The sequence below is a fragment of the Solenopsis invicta genome, chromosome 12 (assembly GCF_016802725.1).
Source record: "Solenopsis invicta isolate M01_SB chromosome 12, UNIL_Sinv_3.0, whole genome shotgun sequence".
Classification (NCBI taxonomy): domain Eukaryota; kingdom Metazoa; phylum Arthropoda; class Insecta; order Hymenoptera; family Formicidae; genus Solenopsis; species Solenopsis invicta.
The window spans coordinates 2,033,022-2,050,766 of NC_052675.1; the positions used below are offsets into that span (position 1 = coordinate 2,033,022).

The 17,745-nt window shown below is 28.3% G+C and overlaps 1 protein-coding gene and 1 non-coding gene across 2 annotated transcripts; one reads left to right on the top strand and one right to left on the bottom strand.

Annotated features, from left to right (window-relative positions):
- The first annotated feature begins 625 nt into the window (after positions 1-625).
- On the top strand, positions 626-5,506 carry LOC113005080. Its single transcript, XR_005576057.1, has 6 exons — positions 626-842; positions 2,472-2,646; positions 2,825-2,879; positions 4,418-4,828; positions 4,926-5,079; positions 5,163-5,506. It is a non-coding gene; the product is annotated as an uncharacterized LOC113005080 (transcript).
- A 10,826-nt stretch (positions 5,507-16,332) lies between these two features.
- LOC120359239 lies at positions 16,333-17,646 on the bottom strand. The gene has a single exon (XM_039456049.1). It carries the CDS (start codon positions 17,644-17,646, stop codon positions 16,333-16,335), a length of 1,314 nt encoding a protein of 437 aa, XP_039311983.1.
- Between the last annotated feature and the right edge of the window lie 99 nt (positions 17,647-17,745).

Sequence of the window (17,745 nt, forward strand, 5' to 3'; positions counted from 1 at the left end):
TTACGGCAAGAATACTTTACTTATAACGTGTATAATTTGTTGTACTTGTGCGTACATGTTAAAAAATTTGGGCCGTTGGATATGTTTAGCGTATTTTGTTTCGAAAATTAAATGTCCACTATAAAAAAACATCTAAGAAAAAATAACAAACCTCTTCAGCAGTTAGCACGAAGATATGAAGAAAATCTAGCTACGAATCAACAAGTAAACAGCATTTGAAAGGTTATGAATTTTCATTTAAGAACATGCATTTTGATAGATCACTCTCTGATGAAATTAAAGTAAAAGTACATTATGAACAATGTTTCAATGATTTATATACGATTCACCGTAAAGATAAAAGGAATAACGTATGTATTTTAAAAAATGGCAATAATAATTTCTAACATTATCAAAAATGATGATAACAACGTTTACATAATTGGAGCAAATTTAATACCAATAGAAGACGTATATTCGTCTCCAATAGCATCGCATATACTCAATATCACAACCGTGACAAAAGACGTTACATGCATATCGTATATCGGAAATAGCAGGAAAATTATGGTTAATGTGATACAAAAAGAAATTGTTTATTTTTTCGATACTATATACCATATGACATAACATAAATATGGTAAAAATTGTACTTTATTGTACTTTAGTATCTATAACATAGTTAAATTTATTTCATAATATTTTTTATTTTTGTTACATAATACAATCGTATAACGGGAAAATTTTCAATTGCTGAATTCGAGGACGGAATCCAACGATGGGAAGATTTTCAATTATTGAATTTAAGGACAGGATCCAACTTACTCCCACATCATGGATTTATGATGAAAATAGAAAATGTTATTGACCAAATTATACAAAACAAAGATCACTCAAACTATTTTTAAAAGAAAAGATCCAAATCCTTTAACATAGACGTCATATAAAATAGTTTTTGGAAAACAACTTTTTGGAGCAACAGGTATTATATTTGAGTTCACAGTTTAACTGATCAATGTACTTTCTATATTTTTAAAGTAATATTCATATAATGTTTATAGCAACTACGTTTATATGTATAGGAAAAGAGAATAATATGGCATCCATTTTCATTTTATTGACTAACTTTGTTTATAATCGATATTTTATATTAAAACTTGAACAATTATTTGTCATAGTGTTGTTTAACAAATTGTAGACTCAAAGTAATGAAATATTTATTACTTAGGACGTGATTTATAAAAATGTGATATATAATCCATAAAAGAAAAAAAGTGGTGTTAATACGGTTAGCTTAAAAATAATTTTCCAAAAATCGGTTTTGTTTTAAAAAAAAATACACAGTAATTTGTTACAAAATAATATATGTTTAATTTTTCATTATTTAGAAGTTTCCTGTGTTCAGAGATTTTAATAATATTATTAAAAATATTATTTTATCTCTGTTTAATATTAAATAACAAACATAACGTAATATCTCTAACGTATCTGAACTCCGTCCTTCAGAGTAACACTTGATTTATTGAAGAAATATTCCAAAATAAAAAGCTTCCTTAAAAACCGTATTAACAAAATTCCATGTTATTGTTTAACTTTACATAACTCAAAGTATGTACAGCTAAGTAAAAAATTAAATAATAAAAAACAGCGATAGCCATAAAGTCCACGGTAGCTATAACACCCTTTTTTTTCTCTACTTTTTCCCCATAATACAAATAAAAAACTTCGCTAAAATTGATGTTTTATGAAAATTTATTTCTATAAGTCTTTTAAACTTTATATCAATTATTGAGTTTGTATTTCAAAAATCAAATTAGCTGTGACACTTGTAACATTTGATTTTTGGAAGATTTCTTATAGAATACTGTATATTGATTAGACTCTAAAAATGTTTTTTTTGTATTTAATAACTTAATGTGACACTTTGTAAGAATCGATTTGTCGCAGAATTAGTTTAAAGATAATATGCAATTTCATATCAAATTACAAGTTTTGCAGAAGAAATTTTTATCTAAACAGTTGAGAAGTTTCATATGAGCATATTTTTTAAAGAATCCATTATAGTATCTTGTTTTAGTTTTTCACACCTGCTAATTCCACATTAAAATTTTTGTATTAAATTTCAATCATGTGTTCGATAGTTTTTCTATTTTTTAATGGTACACACGTACGCAAGCGCATGCGCTTGAACAGATTGATTTTTTTAGTGGATTTAGAGTCAGAATGGATCTTTAAATTTTTTGGAATAAAATCACACTCTAAAAAGTGAGATTTACCTTAAAAGTTTTATATTTTTGTTTACTATTAATATTTCATTATCTATTGAAATGAGAAAATAAGAACAATTATAAAAATAAGAAATTTCACTAAAATTCTAATAATTTTTTTTACGAATAAAATTAACTTATTTTTTAATTGACTTCTCACAAAGAACTTTCAGTACAATTATTAAGTACATTTATTGGAATTTATTGGTTATTACATTATTTTAGGTACATATACAGACGGCATGAGAAAATTGAATCTTTAGCAACTATCAACGTCACCAAACAATTCTCCGATGTTGATAGTGCTAGAAAAAATAACAATGAAAAAAAAATATCTAAACGTGAACGAGCAAAGAAAAAAAATTTCACGTCCTCTGATTCGGATTCAGATTCTGATCATAAATAAGTTTCATGTGCAAATAAAAAGAAAAAGCTGTAAAGAAATACTACCTTTGCCTACATTGTCAACAATAAATGAAACTATTTCAAAAGCAGAAAACTAAACTTTGGAACAAAAATTTCAACATACTAAATTTCAAAAGAGCAATAATCCTAAGAGTTTATCGTTTTATTCTAAGGCATCTTCTGACGACAACATAATCAATACAATGACGACAACACCATCTGATAATGGTAATTTGGAACAAAAATTTTCATCATGATACAAGTGATATTTCTATTTGGACCCTGAATTAAAGGCTACGCAGATAGCACAGAAAATTCAAAAAGATTAAAAAAATTCAGGTTTATGTCACCAATACTGAATTCATTTTGAAATGTAAAAAGAATTCTTTTTCTGAAAAAAAAAGAAAAAATCCGGAAAAGAATTCTTTTTGCATTTCAAAATAAACTCATATTGGTTATATAAACCTGAATTTTTTTTTAATGCTGTGTGCTATCTGAGTAGATATTTGTAATTTGTGTTTTATCATTTATAATATTTTTTAAGACAAATATCTCTTAAGAAGTGGCTAATATGTTAAAGGAGCATAAAAATATTTAAAACCAACCGTTGCTTTAACATAAAATCATTATTATTAGGTTGGCAACTAAGTGATTGCAAATTTTAAATAAGAAGGAAAATTCAACATTTTTGCTTAAAAATATAACTTTATTCAATTAGGTATTGTCCGTTTTTGTCAATGACCTTTTGCCATCTTTCAGGCAGTGTCATAATTCCATGTTCATAAAACTTCTAATTTTTGCCAGCAAAAAACTGAATTAAATGTGATTTTACATCATCAGCGTCATTAAAAATTTTACCATTTAAGGAGTTCTGCATGGAACGAAATAAATGGTAATCTGAAGGCGCAAGGTCGGGGCTATATGGTGGATGTGACAACACATCCCAACCTAATTCCAATAATTTTTGACGAGTGATCAAGATGTGTGGGGCTTTGCATAATCATGATGGAAAACAACACCCTTACGATTTGCCAATTCTGGCCACTCTTCTTGAACTGCATCGCTTAATTTGTCGAGTTGTTGAACGTACACGTTTGAATTAATCGTTTGGTTTTTTAGTAAAAGTTCAAAGTGCAAAATTCCTTTATAATCACCACTGACAAAATAATCTTTTCTTGGTGAATCTCAGCTTTTGCTTTCGTCTGAACTAATTAATCTTGCATCACCCACAATTTTTTCCGATTAATGTTGTTATCAATCGTTTCAGAAATGGATCAATTTTGTTACGTTTCAGAAGCGAATCGTAGATGCTAATGCGTTGCGTCAAATAAATTTCCTTAAGCATGGGGGATCCGTAAATCAAGTTTCTTGACAATAGCCAAGCTGTTTTAACTTTTTTTGAATGTATGTATGCGATACATTGAGCTTCTCTGCAATCTCACGTGTTGTGCTATGACGATCTGAATCGATAATGGTCTTGATGTAGGTCTCATCAACTTCAACTGGACGGCCAGATCGTTGCGCATTTTTCAGCAAAAAATCACAAAAATTTAAATTTGGCAAACCAATTTTGACTCTGCCTTTCTTTCAAGGTTTTATTTTCATATACGGCACATAACATCTTGTGTGCTTGCGATGCGTTCTTGCCTTTTCGGAAATAATACAATAAAATATGTATGAAATGTGCGTTTTGTTCTTCCATTTTTAAATTAGGATAAGAACGAAACTAAATAACTAATCGATACAATTTTTTTACTAAATTAAAGGCGACATCCAAACAATAAAAAAACAATATAGATTAGGTGCTTTAAATACGTCGACAAAACAAAAGAATGTGCTAAGGCCATCTATTGACAAAATCCGCAATCACTTAGTTGCCAATATTATGATTAGTCTTTGTTTATATTACTTTCCTGTATGTTTGCATTCAAAAAATTTAAAATTTGTTTCTTCTTGTGCAGATTTTCAAAAACAAACTCTTCGTAAATTCAATGTTACTTTGCATAAATTATACAGTAGAAAATTGAATGGAGATTCATAAAGAACAATGTGGTTCAATTTGTGATAGACGCGAGACTGTTTTCAATGCTGAAGAGAAAGAGTTGCCTATATGCAACGAATTAGCACTTGATGCTCTAGAAGAGAAGCTGAAGGATAAAAAATATTTTGATAGCACGGTTATTTCTTAACTCAATTTAATTTTAAAACTTATATAAGTAATTGATACCGAAAAGAACACTTCTAACATTTCTTAAATTATTTATTTTTTGTTAGGTACACATGTTGAAAACCCTAGGAGGTGTTGATATGCATTCTTGCACTTTTAATATGCTTAAAAAATTAATAGCTAATCCATTGGCAAAAATATATAACTTGGCTGGAATGAAAAAAAAATCTTCCAGGATAATGCTGTGCAAAATCATAATTAGTAAGTTTTTATTATTGTGACTTAAGTTCTTCTTTGCTATTTGTCATCTTAAACTAAAACTATTTTATTTACATTTACAATAGAAACTGTTCGTATCCATTACAAGAATGTGACTGAGGAGCAGATTTCAAAATGTATAGCAAAATGGCTAGCACAGACTAAAGCTCATCGAGAGAGAAAATATGTATAAGACTTGATATATGTATATACGTATATATACATATGTATATGTGTATATATATATATATATATATATATATATATATATATATATATATATATATATATAGGGTTGGGAAAGTTACTTTGTAAAAAATAACTAGTTATAGTTACAGTTCCCTTTTTCCAAAAATTAACTAGTTACCGTTATAAGTTACTGACGTTAAAAAATAACTCGTTACAGTTACTTGTTATAGTTATAGTTATTCAAAAAGTAACAAGAAGTAACTTTTCAGTAACTTTTCTGTTTTTTCTTGTAATTTTTTTTGTATTTTAAAGTACTAATAATTTAAATACTAAACATTTCTAACGTTTCTACTTAATTTTATTTATATTGGAACATGGTGTCAAATTTAGAGACGCTATTGCTTGAAATTTAGTGAGAAACAAATATAAAATTACTCCTGTGTCTATTTATCATTTGCTGAAGAGCACCCATGTAGAGTATCTTTAATTGTATGAGTTGCATGGTACATATCTATATTAATTACTTAGAGGAGAAGAGGGTATTATGGCTACTATCGACAATATGGCTACTCCTATTATTTCCGTTATTAGGTGACATATTCTAACAATTGCTTATGGAATTGTTCGTTTAGTAGCCCGCCGTTTTTTAATGATGCTAATATACCAATGCATAATGACTGAAAACTCATATAAGGCATTTTTACTTTTGAGCACTTCTAAACTTTTTCAAGGTACACATTTAACCTTTAATTACATGCACTTCCTCATTATTCTAAAACTTGAGTGTATTATCACACGAAGGTACATACACTCGAGTGTTTTTCTGTTATTTAACTTCATATTTGGCCGTATACATTTTGAGTTATACAAGTTAAAACATATAATGTGGAATATTGTAAAATATGGTTTTTTAAGCAAAATTTTTATATCAAAATATTTTTTCGAATGTCATTCTAAAGAGTGGTGTTTAGATATATTAGAGACATCATTTTACGCTTGTTGTTTAATGTTAAACAGGAATAAAATGATATTTTTTATGAAATTTTTAATGGTATTTCTAAAGTTTCTGAACAGTTTCAGGAAAATTCTAAACAATGGAAAATTAAAAATATATAATTTTATAACAAGGTACTATATTTCTTTCAAACTAAACCAATTTTTTAAATTATTTTTATAATTAGCCATATTACAACACTTTTTTTTCTTCCACCGATTATGCAGTGCATTAGATTTTTATAAATCACGTCTTAAATAATAAATATTTCGTTACTTTGAGTCTAGAATCTGTTAAACAACACTTTGACAAATGTAATCGTTCAAGTTTCAATAGAAAATATTAATTATAAACAAAATTATTTAATAAAATGGTAATAGGTGCCATATTACTCTCTTCTCCTCTATGTGTACACATAAAAGCTATATAAACCAAAAAAAAGTAACTCTAATTGTAACTTCTTTACAAATAACGAGTTACTTTCCATCCTTGTATATGTACATAATATTCAAGATGTTTCATAACTGATAGTACAACCGGAAAAGCAGTAGTTTTACATAAAAAAATTAATTGAAAATGTAGAATACAGTTTTTTCGTATAAGGCTTTGTTTTCGGGAAAATCGATTTTAAATAATCGCCAGGTATTTGTATACAACCTAACAAAACGAATATTATTATTTACTGTAGAACTAGCTCTGTTCGTGTTTGTGTTTATTATATTGAGTAATCGAGAATATACAATAAAACATGATATTCATACATAATGAATTTTATCACCTTATAAATTGAAAACAAACGTAGCCTGAAAATAAATCTCAATGAAAAAAATTTATTACGTTTTTGATTTATGTTTTCATGTAGAATTACTCTCTTCTCGGTTATATCACAAATTATGAAATATTATATATATTCAGCTACTAAATATGATGCTAAAACATGTACCTTTTTCTTGTTTAGAAAAATCCACTGCGGTTGCCAAATAAATGAGATTGATGCAGCCAATGAAGAGATGCAATAATATGTCATTCACGTTAAAAAAATATTTTTAAAATAATATGTGTTGAAAAAAAGTATAATATTTTATAACAATATATTTTATAATAATAATATATTTTATACAACATACATAATATAGAATTAAAAAAAAATATAACAATTTAAAATTATTTCTATATTATAATTATTTTATTATTAAAAAATTAAATAAAATAAAGGTGTAAAGTTTCTAAATTGTTGAAAAAGAATCTAAAATTAAAAAAATAATCTTTATTTTTATTATTTAAAATTTATTTTTCTACTTTCCCAAAATGTACTGCTTATACAGGATGTTCGATAATAATTGTCCCCACGTTTTACTATAGAAGAACGTATTTGTAATTTCTAATATAATAATATGTTAGAAATATATATCCGTCGGTAAATCATGCTTCTAGGGTAAAACATGGGGACAACCATTATCGAACATCTTATGTATGTGTGTGTATATATATATATATAAAAGCAGTACATACATTTTGGAAAAGCAGAAAAATAAATTTTAAATAATAAAAATAAATATTATTTTATATATATATATATAATAGTATTAATTTTTATTATTTATAATTTATTTTTCTCATTGAATCAGTTGGCGTGATCAGTTTTCCTCTATAGTCAATTTTTAATAATTTGTTTATAACAATTAATTGCAAAATTGATTTTTGCAACGTGTTTTTTACGTCAATAATGTTTTTTCATGCTCCGGTAGTATTTCCAATTATTATTTTTTTACTATCTTTACTAGGCCATGGGCAAGAAAAGGTTTTAATTATTTATATAATTTATATAGCTTATTTTTAAAATATCTAAAGCTAAATAATCAAAAGTTAGTGAAAGTGTTCGCGCGATATTCAACACGCAAGTTTCTTCGTGTTCAAATCAGTTTTATTTCAAATACAACTTTTTATTAACGATATCACAAGTGTACGATTAGCTCAGTGTTAACGTATTAGGTTATTATTCCGAAATCTTAAGTTCAAATTGCCTATGCGTTTTCAAAAAATGTAAAATAATGCGCAATTTTAATTAGTGAATTAGAATCTTATATGCAAAACAATAAATACGGATTAAGCTACAAGAATAATACGATCTGTTAAAAAAACTAAAAAAGAAAAGAAATTTTAACTAAAAAAAAGCCCAGGCTAAAATTTTCGTATTGGCCCAAGTTTGAAAACCAATACAAGCTCTAGATAAGAAAGCATGTCAATCCAAAGTTGGGCCAAAATAAGTGTCCAACCTTGGGCCTCAAACAAAATAAGAAAAGTTAACCTGGCCTCAATTACAGCCTAGGAAGAATTTCCACACGGGTTCCAACAATATAGCAATGTTGCTACAATATTGCTGCAAGTATTCCTCCATTTTTGTACTGTTACAATGTTTTACTGCAATATTGTTGCAAGTAGTCCTCCATTATGCGCAGAACACAATATTGCATAAACATTATATTGCAATGTTGCTACAACATTACATAACAATATTTCTAAAGCGGACATTTTAGCGTTGCTGCAACGTCGCTGAAACATTGCAGCAATATTTCTGCAGGATTTCAAGAATCGGGTATTTTGTTATTTCAGAGATATCTCTGAAACGTTGCAGACATATTTTAAAACTTTTTTAAAATGTTTGACTTTTTTAAGTAAAATATTTCTGACACATTTTTGAAAAGTTTCGATGCTTAATATGGAAAATTGTAAATTAGACTGTGTCAGAGATTCTATTGTAATTAGAACAATTCGGACTACAAAATTTTTGTCGCTAAAATAAGAGCACCAAATATATCGCTTGAAATAGCCGGTTCAAGCAATTCGTGAAATCACATTTAAAAACTAATTTAAACTGAACTTAAAGTTAATCTACATTTCTAAAAATAACTACTATATTAATCAAAGAATAACATTTTTTACTATACAGGATTTTATGTATTAAAAAATCACATTTCCTAGAAATAAACCTTTAATCTAGGTGAATTAAAATACTTTTACCACTTACCAGGGAACACAACTAAGCCCATACAGCACACTAATACTGTATCAACATTTCAGCAATATTAAATCGCAAGATTTTGAATATTGCAGCAACATTGTGAAATATTGATACAATATTAATAGACCTTGCAGCAATATCTAATGTCTAATATAGAAAAATTAACATATTCAATATTAAAAAAAATTCACACTTCAACATTCAACATCGCAATGTTTCTACAACATCTCTGCACTTGCAACATTGCAACAATATTGCTGCAATGTTCTGTACCATATGGGAAGGCTTCTTCTGATTCTAATAAACTTTGAATATATTGAATAAATAAAAACATAACACGCGTATTTTTTTATAAATACGTTCTCGCACGTTGATGAGATGGAACATTTATTTGAAGAGAAACGGTTATTTTTTTATAAATTTGGTTTTTACATACAAAATAGGTTGCCCTTCACGGTATACTATCTTATCGTATCACAAATATCGAACCACAGATATTTCTATGTGGTCGATGTATTTCGGATACTCGATGGTGCTCTACGAATAAAAGAAATATTTTTAACTTGTTCGTGTGTAAAGAATACACAAACACGTTTCAAGCATTACTTAAATCAGAAGAATTGTAAATGTGTCGCTGTATTTCGACAACGCCAACGACTCAAAATCTAGCAAGCGTGTTCTTTTGAAAATTGTCTACTCTAAGCAAATAAATAAATAAATATATGTAAAAAGTAGTCTTTAAATATTATAAATAATTTGATAGAGTCTTACATTAATTCAATATAAAAACTTCATATGACTATGCGTTTGACTTGGTGTTCACAGTGCTTATAAGTGTTATTTGTTTAAATATCTGTTTAAGTGTTATTTATTTAAATATCTGATAAACAAGAATGAAATAATGCTTAGAACGTTGTGAGCGCCAAATCGAGCACAGCCCATTTCTGAAATAAATTGTTTTAAAGATACAGAATATTAAAGTTAAAAAAAAAATTCGTTTTTTCCAAAAATTTTGAAAACTACTTGTGTTATTTTGATGAAATTTTATATTTCAAGAACATGAAGATGGCCTTCTTTTGAGGCCATACATTATTTTTTTATTCAATGAAAGAACTAAAAATAAATATATTTTTTTTCTTAAAGAAAAAACCCCACTAAAAATTTTGAACTTTTTTTTTATAAATGGACTAACTCATCACAAAAAGATCTCTTTGTTTCTCTCTCTCTTAACAAAACTTAATTTCATAAAGTTTCAATCACGATGTGAAATTGAAACTGTCACGATTCGCCTCCTTTTTGGCGAATTTCATTTAACACTTATCAAAATAAAATCATATTGAAATATTATTCTGCATACATTTAATAAATTTTCTTTTCCTCTGCTTCTCTTTTTTTTCATATATAGCATGTTTTGTTAGTTTCATTAACTGTATTAAAATGCTTATTGTTGTATTGATTTGTAATTTGTTTCACTCTTGAGGAGAGTCTTCTAGAGTTCCTAATAAATAGTGATTCTTTCAAAGAATCACTATCTGTCTTCTAGTATCTTTTCGCGTTGCGTATCGCAGTTTTGCGATATCAAAATACCGGAGTCATAGGCGCCGGTCGTAACGCGCAACTGCAACGTTGCGATGTGTCACACGTACTACCTACCTTTTGCGAGACGAAAACGACAGCGGTAGCGGAGGCCGAGGGTCGCGCTTCGTGGTCGGTATGTTTCTGTGCGACTTTCGCGCGAGTCGGATTTCCAACGAGAATTCTTCTTTCTCTGGTCCTCTTTTTCTTTCTTTCCTTCGTATACGTGACGTTGCAAAGACGCGTAGCACACCGAGATCCACGACAAAACGTATAAATTTTCGAAGCGATACTTGACGTAGCGTGTCGACCGGTGCGAACTCGACGAGAAACAGAGGAAATAGAAAAATAGCAGCAAAGGCGTCGTCGACGCCTATCGTCAGCGCGTCGCGTCGTAATGTTGCGTGGCACGGCGTGGCGTGGAGTGAAACGGTGTGGCGTAACGTAACGCTTCCAGCCAGCTTCCACAGCAGACTGTCTACACTGGGCTGCACCGGCTGATAACCGACACATTGACAAGATCGTTCAGTCAAGAATCAAGACTCTTATGGAGAGACTCATACAATGTCCCTATATTATTCACGAAATAAAAAAATAGTGCGCTTAGCGCACTCTGGTAGAGCTGAGGGTAAAATAAAACTAACATGGTGTCTCGCGGTAAAATTTAAATACGTTTTTATATTATTTTTTAAACAATCTTGTTGTTTAGCGTTAAACAATGTTAAATTACTTTTATTCTTAGTTTTAAATATTTAAAATTAATATCCTTATTTTAATTAAATATGTCCGAATATAATCCCATACAGCACAAAAGCTTGTAGCAACATTGCATATTGCAAAAACATTAGTAAAATATAAATATGCAACATGAAATTAACAATGTTGCAGCAATATTTTAAAAATTTAAAAATAAAAATTGCTATAATTTTTTGTTTAGTTTAAATATTTGTATACACATGCACATTTTTTTAATCAAATTATATTAAACATCAATTAATTTTATACATATTATCAATTAAACTCGTGCTTAAATGCTATACAAGAGATTTATTAAAATATAAAATATATGAAATTAACTATAAGTTAAATATTGTGTGTGTGTGTGTGTGTGTGTGTGTGTGTGTGTGTGTGTGTGTGTGTGTGTGTAATTCAGGATCTAAAAAAAAGTTGTATAAAGTAATTCGGGAAATAAGTTGCTTAAATTAACATAATTACAAATTTTATGTTTTTTTAATATTTGTCGCATATATTTCTCATAGATTGTATATTTAAATACAATGATGGCAAGTCGTTACCTTTTCGTTACTTTATCGTTACTTTATTTTTTTTAATAACAATTTGGTAATAACGTTAGACTTTTTTTATTATGGTAACAATAACGCTAAAGTTGGAGAACAGTCACTTTTAACAAATCACTTGTTGTCATTATGCAATATTCATTGCCATAAGTAACTTGTTAGTTGACTTGTTACGTAACGAGGAAAAGTCAATTTGACTTCGATGTTTTCCAACAATTTGACGTCGATCGTATCGACGTCAATCAGACATCAACAACATTTACAATCTTTGATAGGTTTAATTAAATAATACCGATAAAAAAATTTAAGTTTAATAAAATTTAAAAATTGAATAAAAAAATAAAAAAATAAAAAATTAAATTAAAAAAGATTAAATTAAGTCAAGTTAAAAATTAATTTTTAAAAGTATTATTTGTTAATGTTTAAAAATAACTAGTTAAAATTAAAAATTAATACATTTAATATTAATTAAATTAAGTTAAAAGTTATTAACTTTTTAACTTTTTCCTTAACTTTTAACTTTTTAACTAGTTACTACCCAAGCCTGATTATATATATCTTTTACATAAAAATTTTTTACTGGTAATTGAAATTTAAAATTTAAATATGTATAAAACAGAAAATTAAATAATTATTATTATATTTAATTGTATGTATAAAAAAAACTTATTTACATAGTAACATGCTTTAAATTATTTAGATGTTTAGCTTTCCGTTATTGGGTACATAGAGAAAAGAGGCGCTGCAAAAGCTATAATAAAATAATAATGGAATCGATGTCGAATTGACATCAATTTGATGTCGAATCATTTCGATATTGATTCGATAAGTTATTTCTCGTTGAGTTACACAGTAATACCGATAAAAAATTGTAAGTTTAATAAAATTTCAAAATAAATAAAAAATAAAGTAATTAAAAATTGCATTAAGAAATTAAATTAAGTTAAATTAAAAGTTAATGTTCAAAAGTATTATTTGCATTGTTTTAAATAAAAATGTAATGTAATCTATTTGACACTTATACGTCAACATCTATTATCTATATTAATTTTTCAAAATCTATAGATATATATTATATATTATATTTTATTTTTCTAATTATTATTAGATTTTATTTTTCTAATTTTATAAATTGTTTAAGTGTAATATAACAATTTTAAAAAATTTTTAATCAGTTGTATTAAGAATTTTAAGTACTCACAGCGACTACATTTAGAAATACTAACATTAGTAGCGAGAAATGATACGCTGAGACGCTGAAAATTCTTACGTGCTATTTTTAAATGAAAAGCTATTTTGATAAAATAACATTGTAAATCATTTTAACTAATTTGTAAAATTGTTCGAAAACTATTTTTTTTCTTGACAATTGTTTATTAACTGCCAAAAAAAGCACAACCTTCGGACAATTTTACAAATTTGTTAATGTAATTTATAGTGTTGTCATCAAAATATCTCTTTATTTAACAATGGCACACAAGAATTGTCAACGTCTTACATCACATTAAAATTTAATTTAATCATGATTTATGAAATCCTGTAATTTCGAATTGAAATAATAAATTTAATAAGTGAGTACTGGCGCCACCGCTAGGCGGCCACGTCGCGGTGGATCTTCTCGTAAGTCGAATGCGGCCACAGGCTTTATATCTAGGCGCCACCGCGGCTGACTCCCGAGCTCATACTTCAGTGAAACTTTTAGAAGCTGGTTATAGTAACTTTGAAACGAATACTCGCTCTCGTGCTTTTTATACGTGACGTGTGTGTGGAATACTGTTCAACATAAAATTTTATATTTTTACATATTAATAACAATTTATATTGTTATTTAATCTTGTACATAAATTAAATGTTTAATATAATTTAATCTTTTTTTAATTCTTTTTAACAAAAAAATACAAGAAATACTTTTTCTGTAAATTAAACATTTATTACGTTTACATTAATGTATTCTGTTTTAATAAATCTATCTGGGTTTCAATCTTATTTTTAATCAATCTTAATACCGTATTTTCGGTTCAGAAATTCCAATCAGTTTGAATTACTTTTTTTTAATCGGTTTTATTTGCACATTTTCGTCATATTGTATCTTTTAATCAAATGTTTTAACTTTTGGCATGATTTTTTCCATCCTTCCAGTCCATTAAACGATTTCTGGGAAATGATAATGGAATCGATGTCAAATTGACATCAATTTGATGTTGAAATCATTTCGATATGATTCGATGTAGTTATTTCTTGTTGAGATATAATATCAAAAGGATGTTAATATCATTTATTAAATGTTTTATACACGTTGATACTGACATCGAAATGGCATCGAAATTTGAACATTTTAACATCGATGTTGACGTGAAATTTGATCTCATTTCGACCGTCAAAATGATGTAAATTTGACGTCAATCCGATCTATCATTTCTTCCTGGGTTACTTGCTATCCCTGTCCAAATAAAAAATATTAATTATTATGACATTAGCAAGTAGAGGAGAAGAGGGTAATATGGCACCCATTTTCATTTTATTAAATAATTTTATTTATAATAAATATTTTCTATTGAAACTTGAACGATTACATTCGTCAAAGTGTTGTTTGACAGATTCTAGGCTCAACGTAACGAGATATTTATTATTTAGGGCGTGATTTATAAAGATCTAATGCCCTGCATAATTGGTGGCAGAAAAAAAGTGGTTGTAATATAGATCTATAAAAATAATTTTAAAAAATCTATAAAAATCTATCTATAAAAATAATTTAAAAAAATTAGTTTAGTTTAAAAGAAACACAATATCTTGCTACAAAATTATTATTTTTAATTTTTATTGTTTAGAATTTCCTGATTTAAAATTTTCCTGCGTTCAGAAATATTAGAAATATCAATAAAAATTTAGTTAGAAATACCATTTTATTCCTGTTTAACATGAAACAACAAGCATAAAATAATATCTTTAATGTTTCTAGACACCGCTCTCTAGAATGACAATCGATTTATCGAAGAAATATTTCGATATAACAATTTTGCTTAAGGAGGTTCATCTGGTTAGTAATTAACAGATGGATTTTGAAAAAAAATTAAATACAAGTTAAGATGTGTATAAAAATATATCTCACAAATTTTTGAGTCCTTTGGGTACCTCAGTGATGAGATATTAATAAAAATATTTAGTGCAATTTTATATTGTGTCTTATGGAAAATGACACTTTTCGAGCCTTCTTCCACAAAATTCGTAAAGAATTAACAGACAGTTTTTGTAAAAATTAATGGTAATAACAAAAAAATATGTAAGAAAAATTTGTGCGAAGAGAGTAGATCGATTGGATATCTGAGAAATAAGAAATGAGTAGATATTTTTTGCAAAAATCTCGTTCACGCGTAGGTTATCTTCTATTACTCGATGAGCGGCAACATCGGAACGTCTTACCAAAGCGCGCGCTATTTAAAATGTGAAAGTTTGAAAAAGAATATTTGAGAAAACCCATAACGTAGAAATTTGAAACAATAATTTATTATGAACAATAATATATTACAACAATAAAACTTATAGTAAAATTTGGAACAACTAACTTATTAATCGGACATTTTTTCCAAAAATTCAGATATTTTTTGTATCACCGACCTGGATTTTGTAACTCGCACAATCCCATTTTCATCCTCGCCAAAAAGATTGAGCAATCCTATTAATTTATGTTGCTTAAAAGAATCTAATATTAAATCATACGAAATATTGGCAGCAATTAATTTTTTTCTCGTAGCAAGTGAAGTGCAAGTGCTTAATACACTCAATTTCTTTAGAGCATTGGGTAAATTATCATGGAAAGCTTTTTTTTCAATTGCCTGGTTCCAGGTTAAAGTGCTTTCTAGTATGTTCTGATTTGGAATGCCCAATTTGATTATTATTTGTTCTAGAATTATAACATCATTAATAGCGTTATGCGCATCGGTAGTTGATATTTGTAAATTACTTGCTAATTGCTCTAATTTATTTTCACCCTTTCCTGTTAGTCCTGTACATTTTTTTATAATCGGCAACGTATCACAAAAACCATGTAACACAGTTTTAAAATGATCAATCAGAAAAGTTTTCTGAATAGCTGCCAATAATCTTGGATAATCAAATTTGCAGTTATGCGCAACTAAAATACATTTTTTGTGAAAACCACTCAAAAACTTATAGAATTGTTACATGGCCTCAGATAAGGAAAATGATGTAACTGAATTATTACGATATTGTAACTGCCCTGCGACGATTCGTAAGCCGGTAACCTGGCTTGCTCTCTCGTCAATTTTTTGAGTTGAGTTAATATAAATGGAAAAAGTTGATGTCTCGTGTTTAGCGGCGATTTGCAAAATATCTGCTGTCTTAGAAAAACCCCCAGTTTCCAAATCAAAGAAAACTATAATAGGAAGTGAAAGATTATTAGGTATTTCAACTATAGTAGGTATATCAGAGTTTAAGAGTGCCATATCTGATTGATATGTTTCAGGGCCTTCTGAAAATTCTTTTCTATGTCGTAACTGAGTCTTCATTTTTTTAAGTAAAATGCGCCTTTTTTTAAAATCTCGAGTTGATGATCTTAAATATCTTTTGCGAGCATTTGAGGCTATTGTATTTCCGTATTTTGTAGTATGTTTTCCGGGGGATAAAGATAATTTTTGTGCTAATTGGGCTACGTACTCCTCTCCATCATTTTTTTTATTAATTGCACAAGCTAGTCTATAATCGCACGACGTTGACGTCCCATAAAAGCGGGACTTCGGTGCTTTGCTAGCTATAATTGAATTTAAGCTTTCGTTGGCATTACTAGAAACTCCGGCTACAAACCTCTCAGTTTTACTCGCGAGTACATCAAACAAACATTTCAATGCTTCAAACAGATTTTCATTATGAAAACCTTCGCCTATAGAGGAATGTTTGTAAGTTTCCGGATTTTTATGATAACCGCACCAAGTTCCGCAATTAGCATGTTGATTGAAACAATGATATGGTATGTTTTTTATAGCCTTAGCCATTCCCGCAGCATCGCCTACATTCTGAGCCATACAGTATGCAAAACATCGTTGAATATGTTTTATTGCAACTCCAGTGAGTTCTTTGTGATTTTTTTTTAATTTATAGAGTTCATTTGTCACACCTTTACTTGTATGGTTTTTATCAGCATGTTTTATAATTTCATGACAACTAGCTGCACGCATAGCTGAAATGGAGCTACTATCATTGTCACTAATTACGATACCCAATTCAACATGACATGCCTGAAAAATTTTATTGTCTGTAGCTAGTTGTACAGCGGCTTTGGGTTCCATAGCTTTTGCACTACCCTTGAAATTGCGTCTGCAATCATGATCTTCGGGGTCATGTCCACGATCACACATTCGACATTTGCGATTTAGCGAAGTATAAGAAAGAACTTTTTGGGTAAATAATCCAATGAGTGCAGCTGAACCAGTGAGGCTGTCATAATTACGTCCAGTACCTCTAGTTGACCATCCCATATCAAATGAAGCAGCAATTCTCACTGTATTCTCTAATGAAATAGGTGTATTTATTTCATATACACCAGGTAAAGTAGGAAAGATAAAATTGGATTTTAA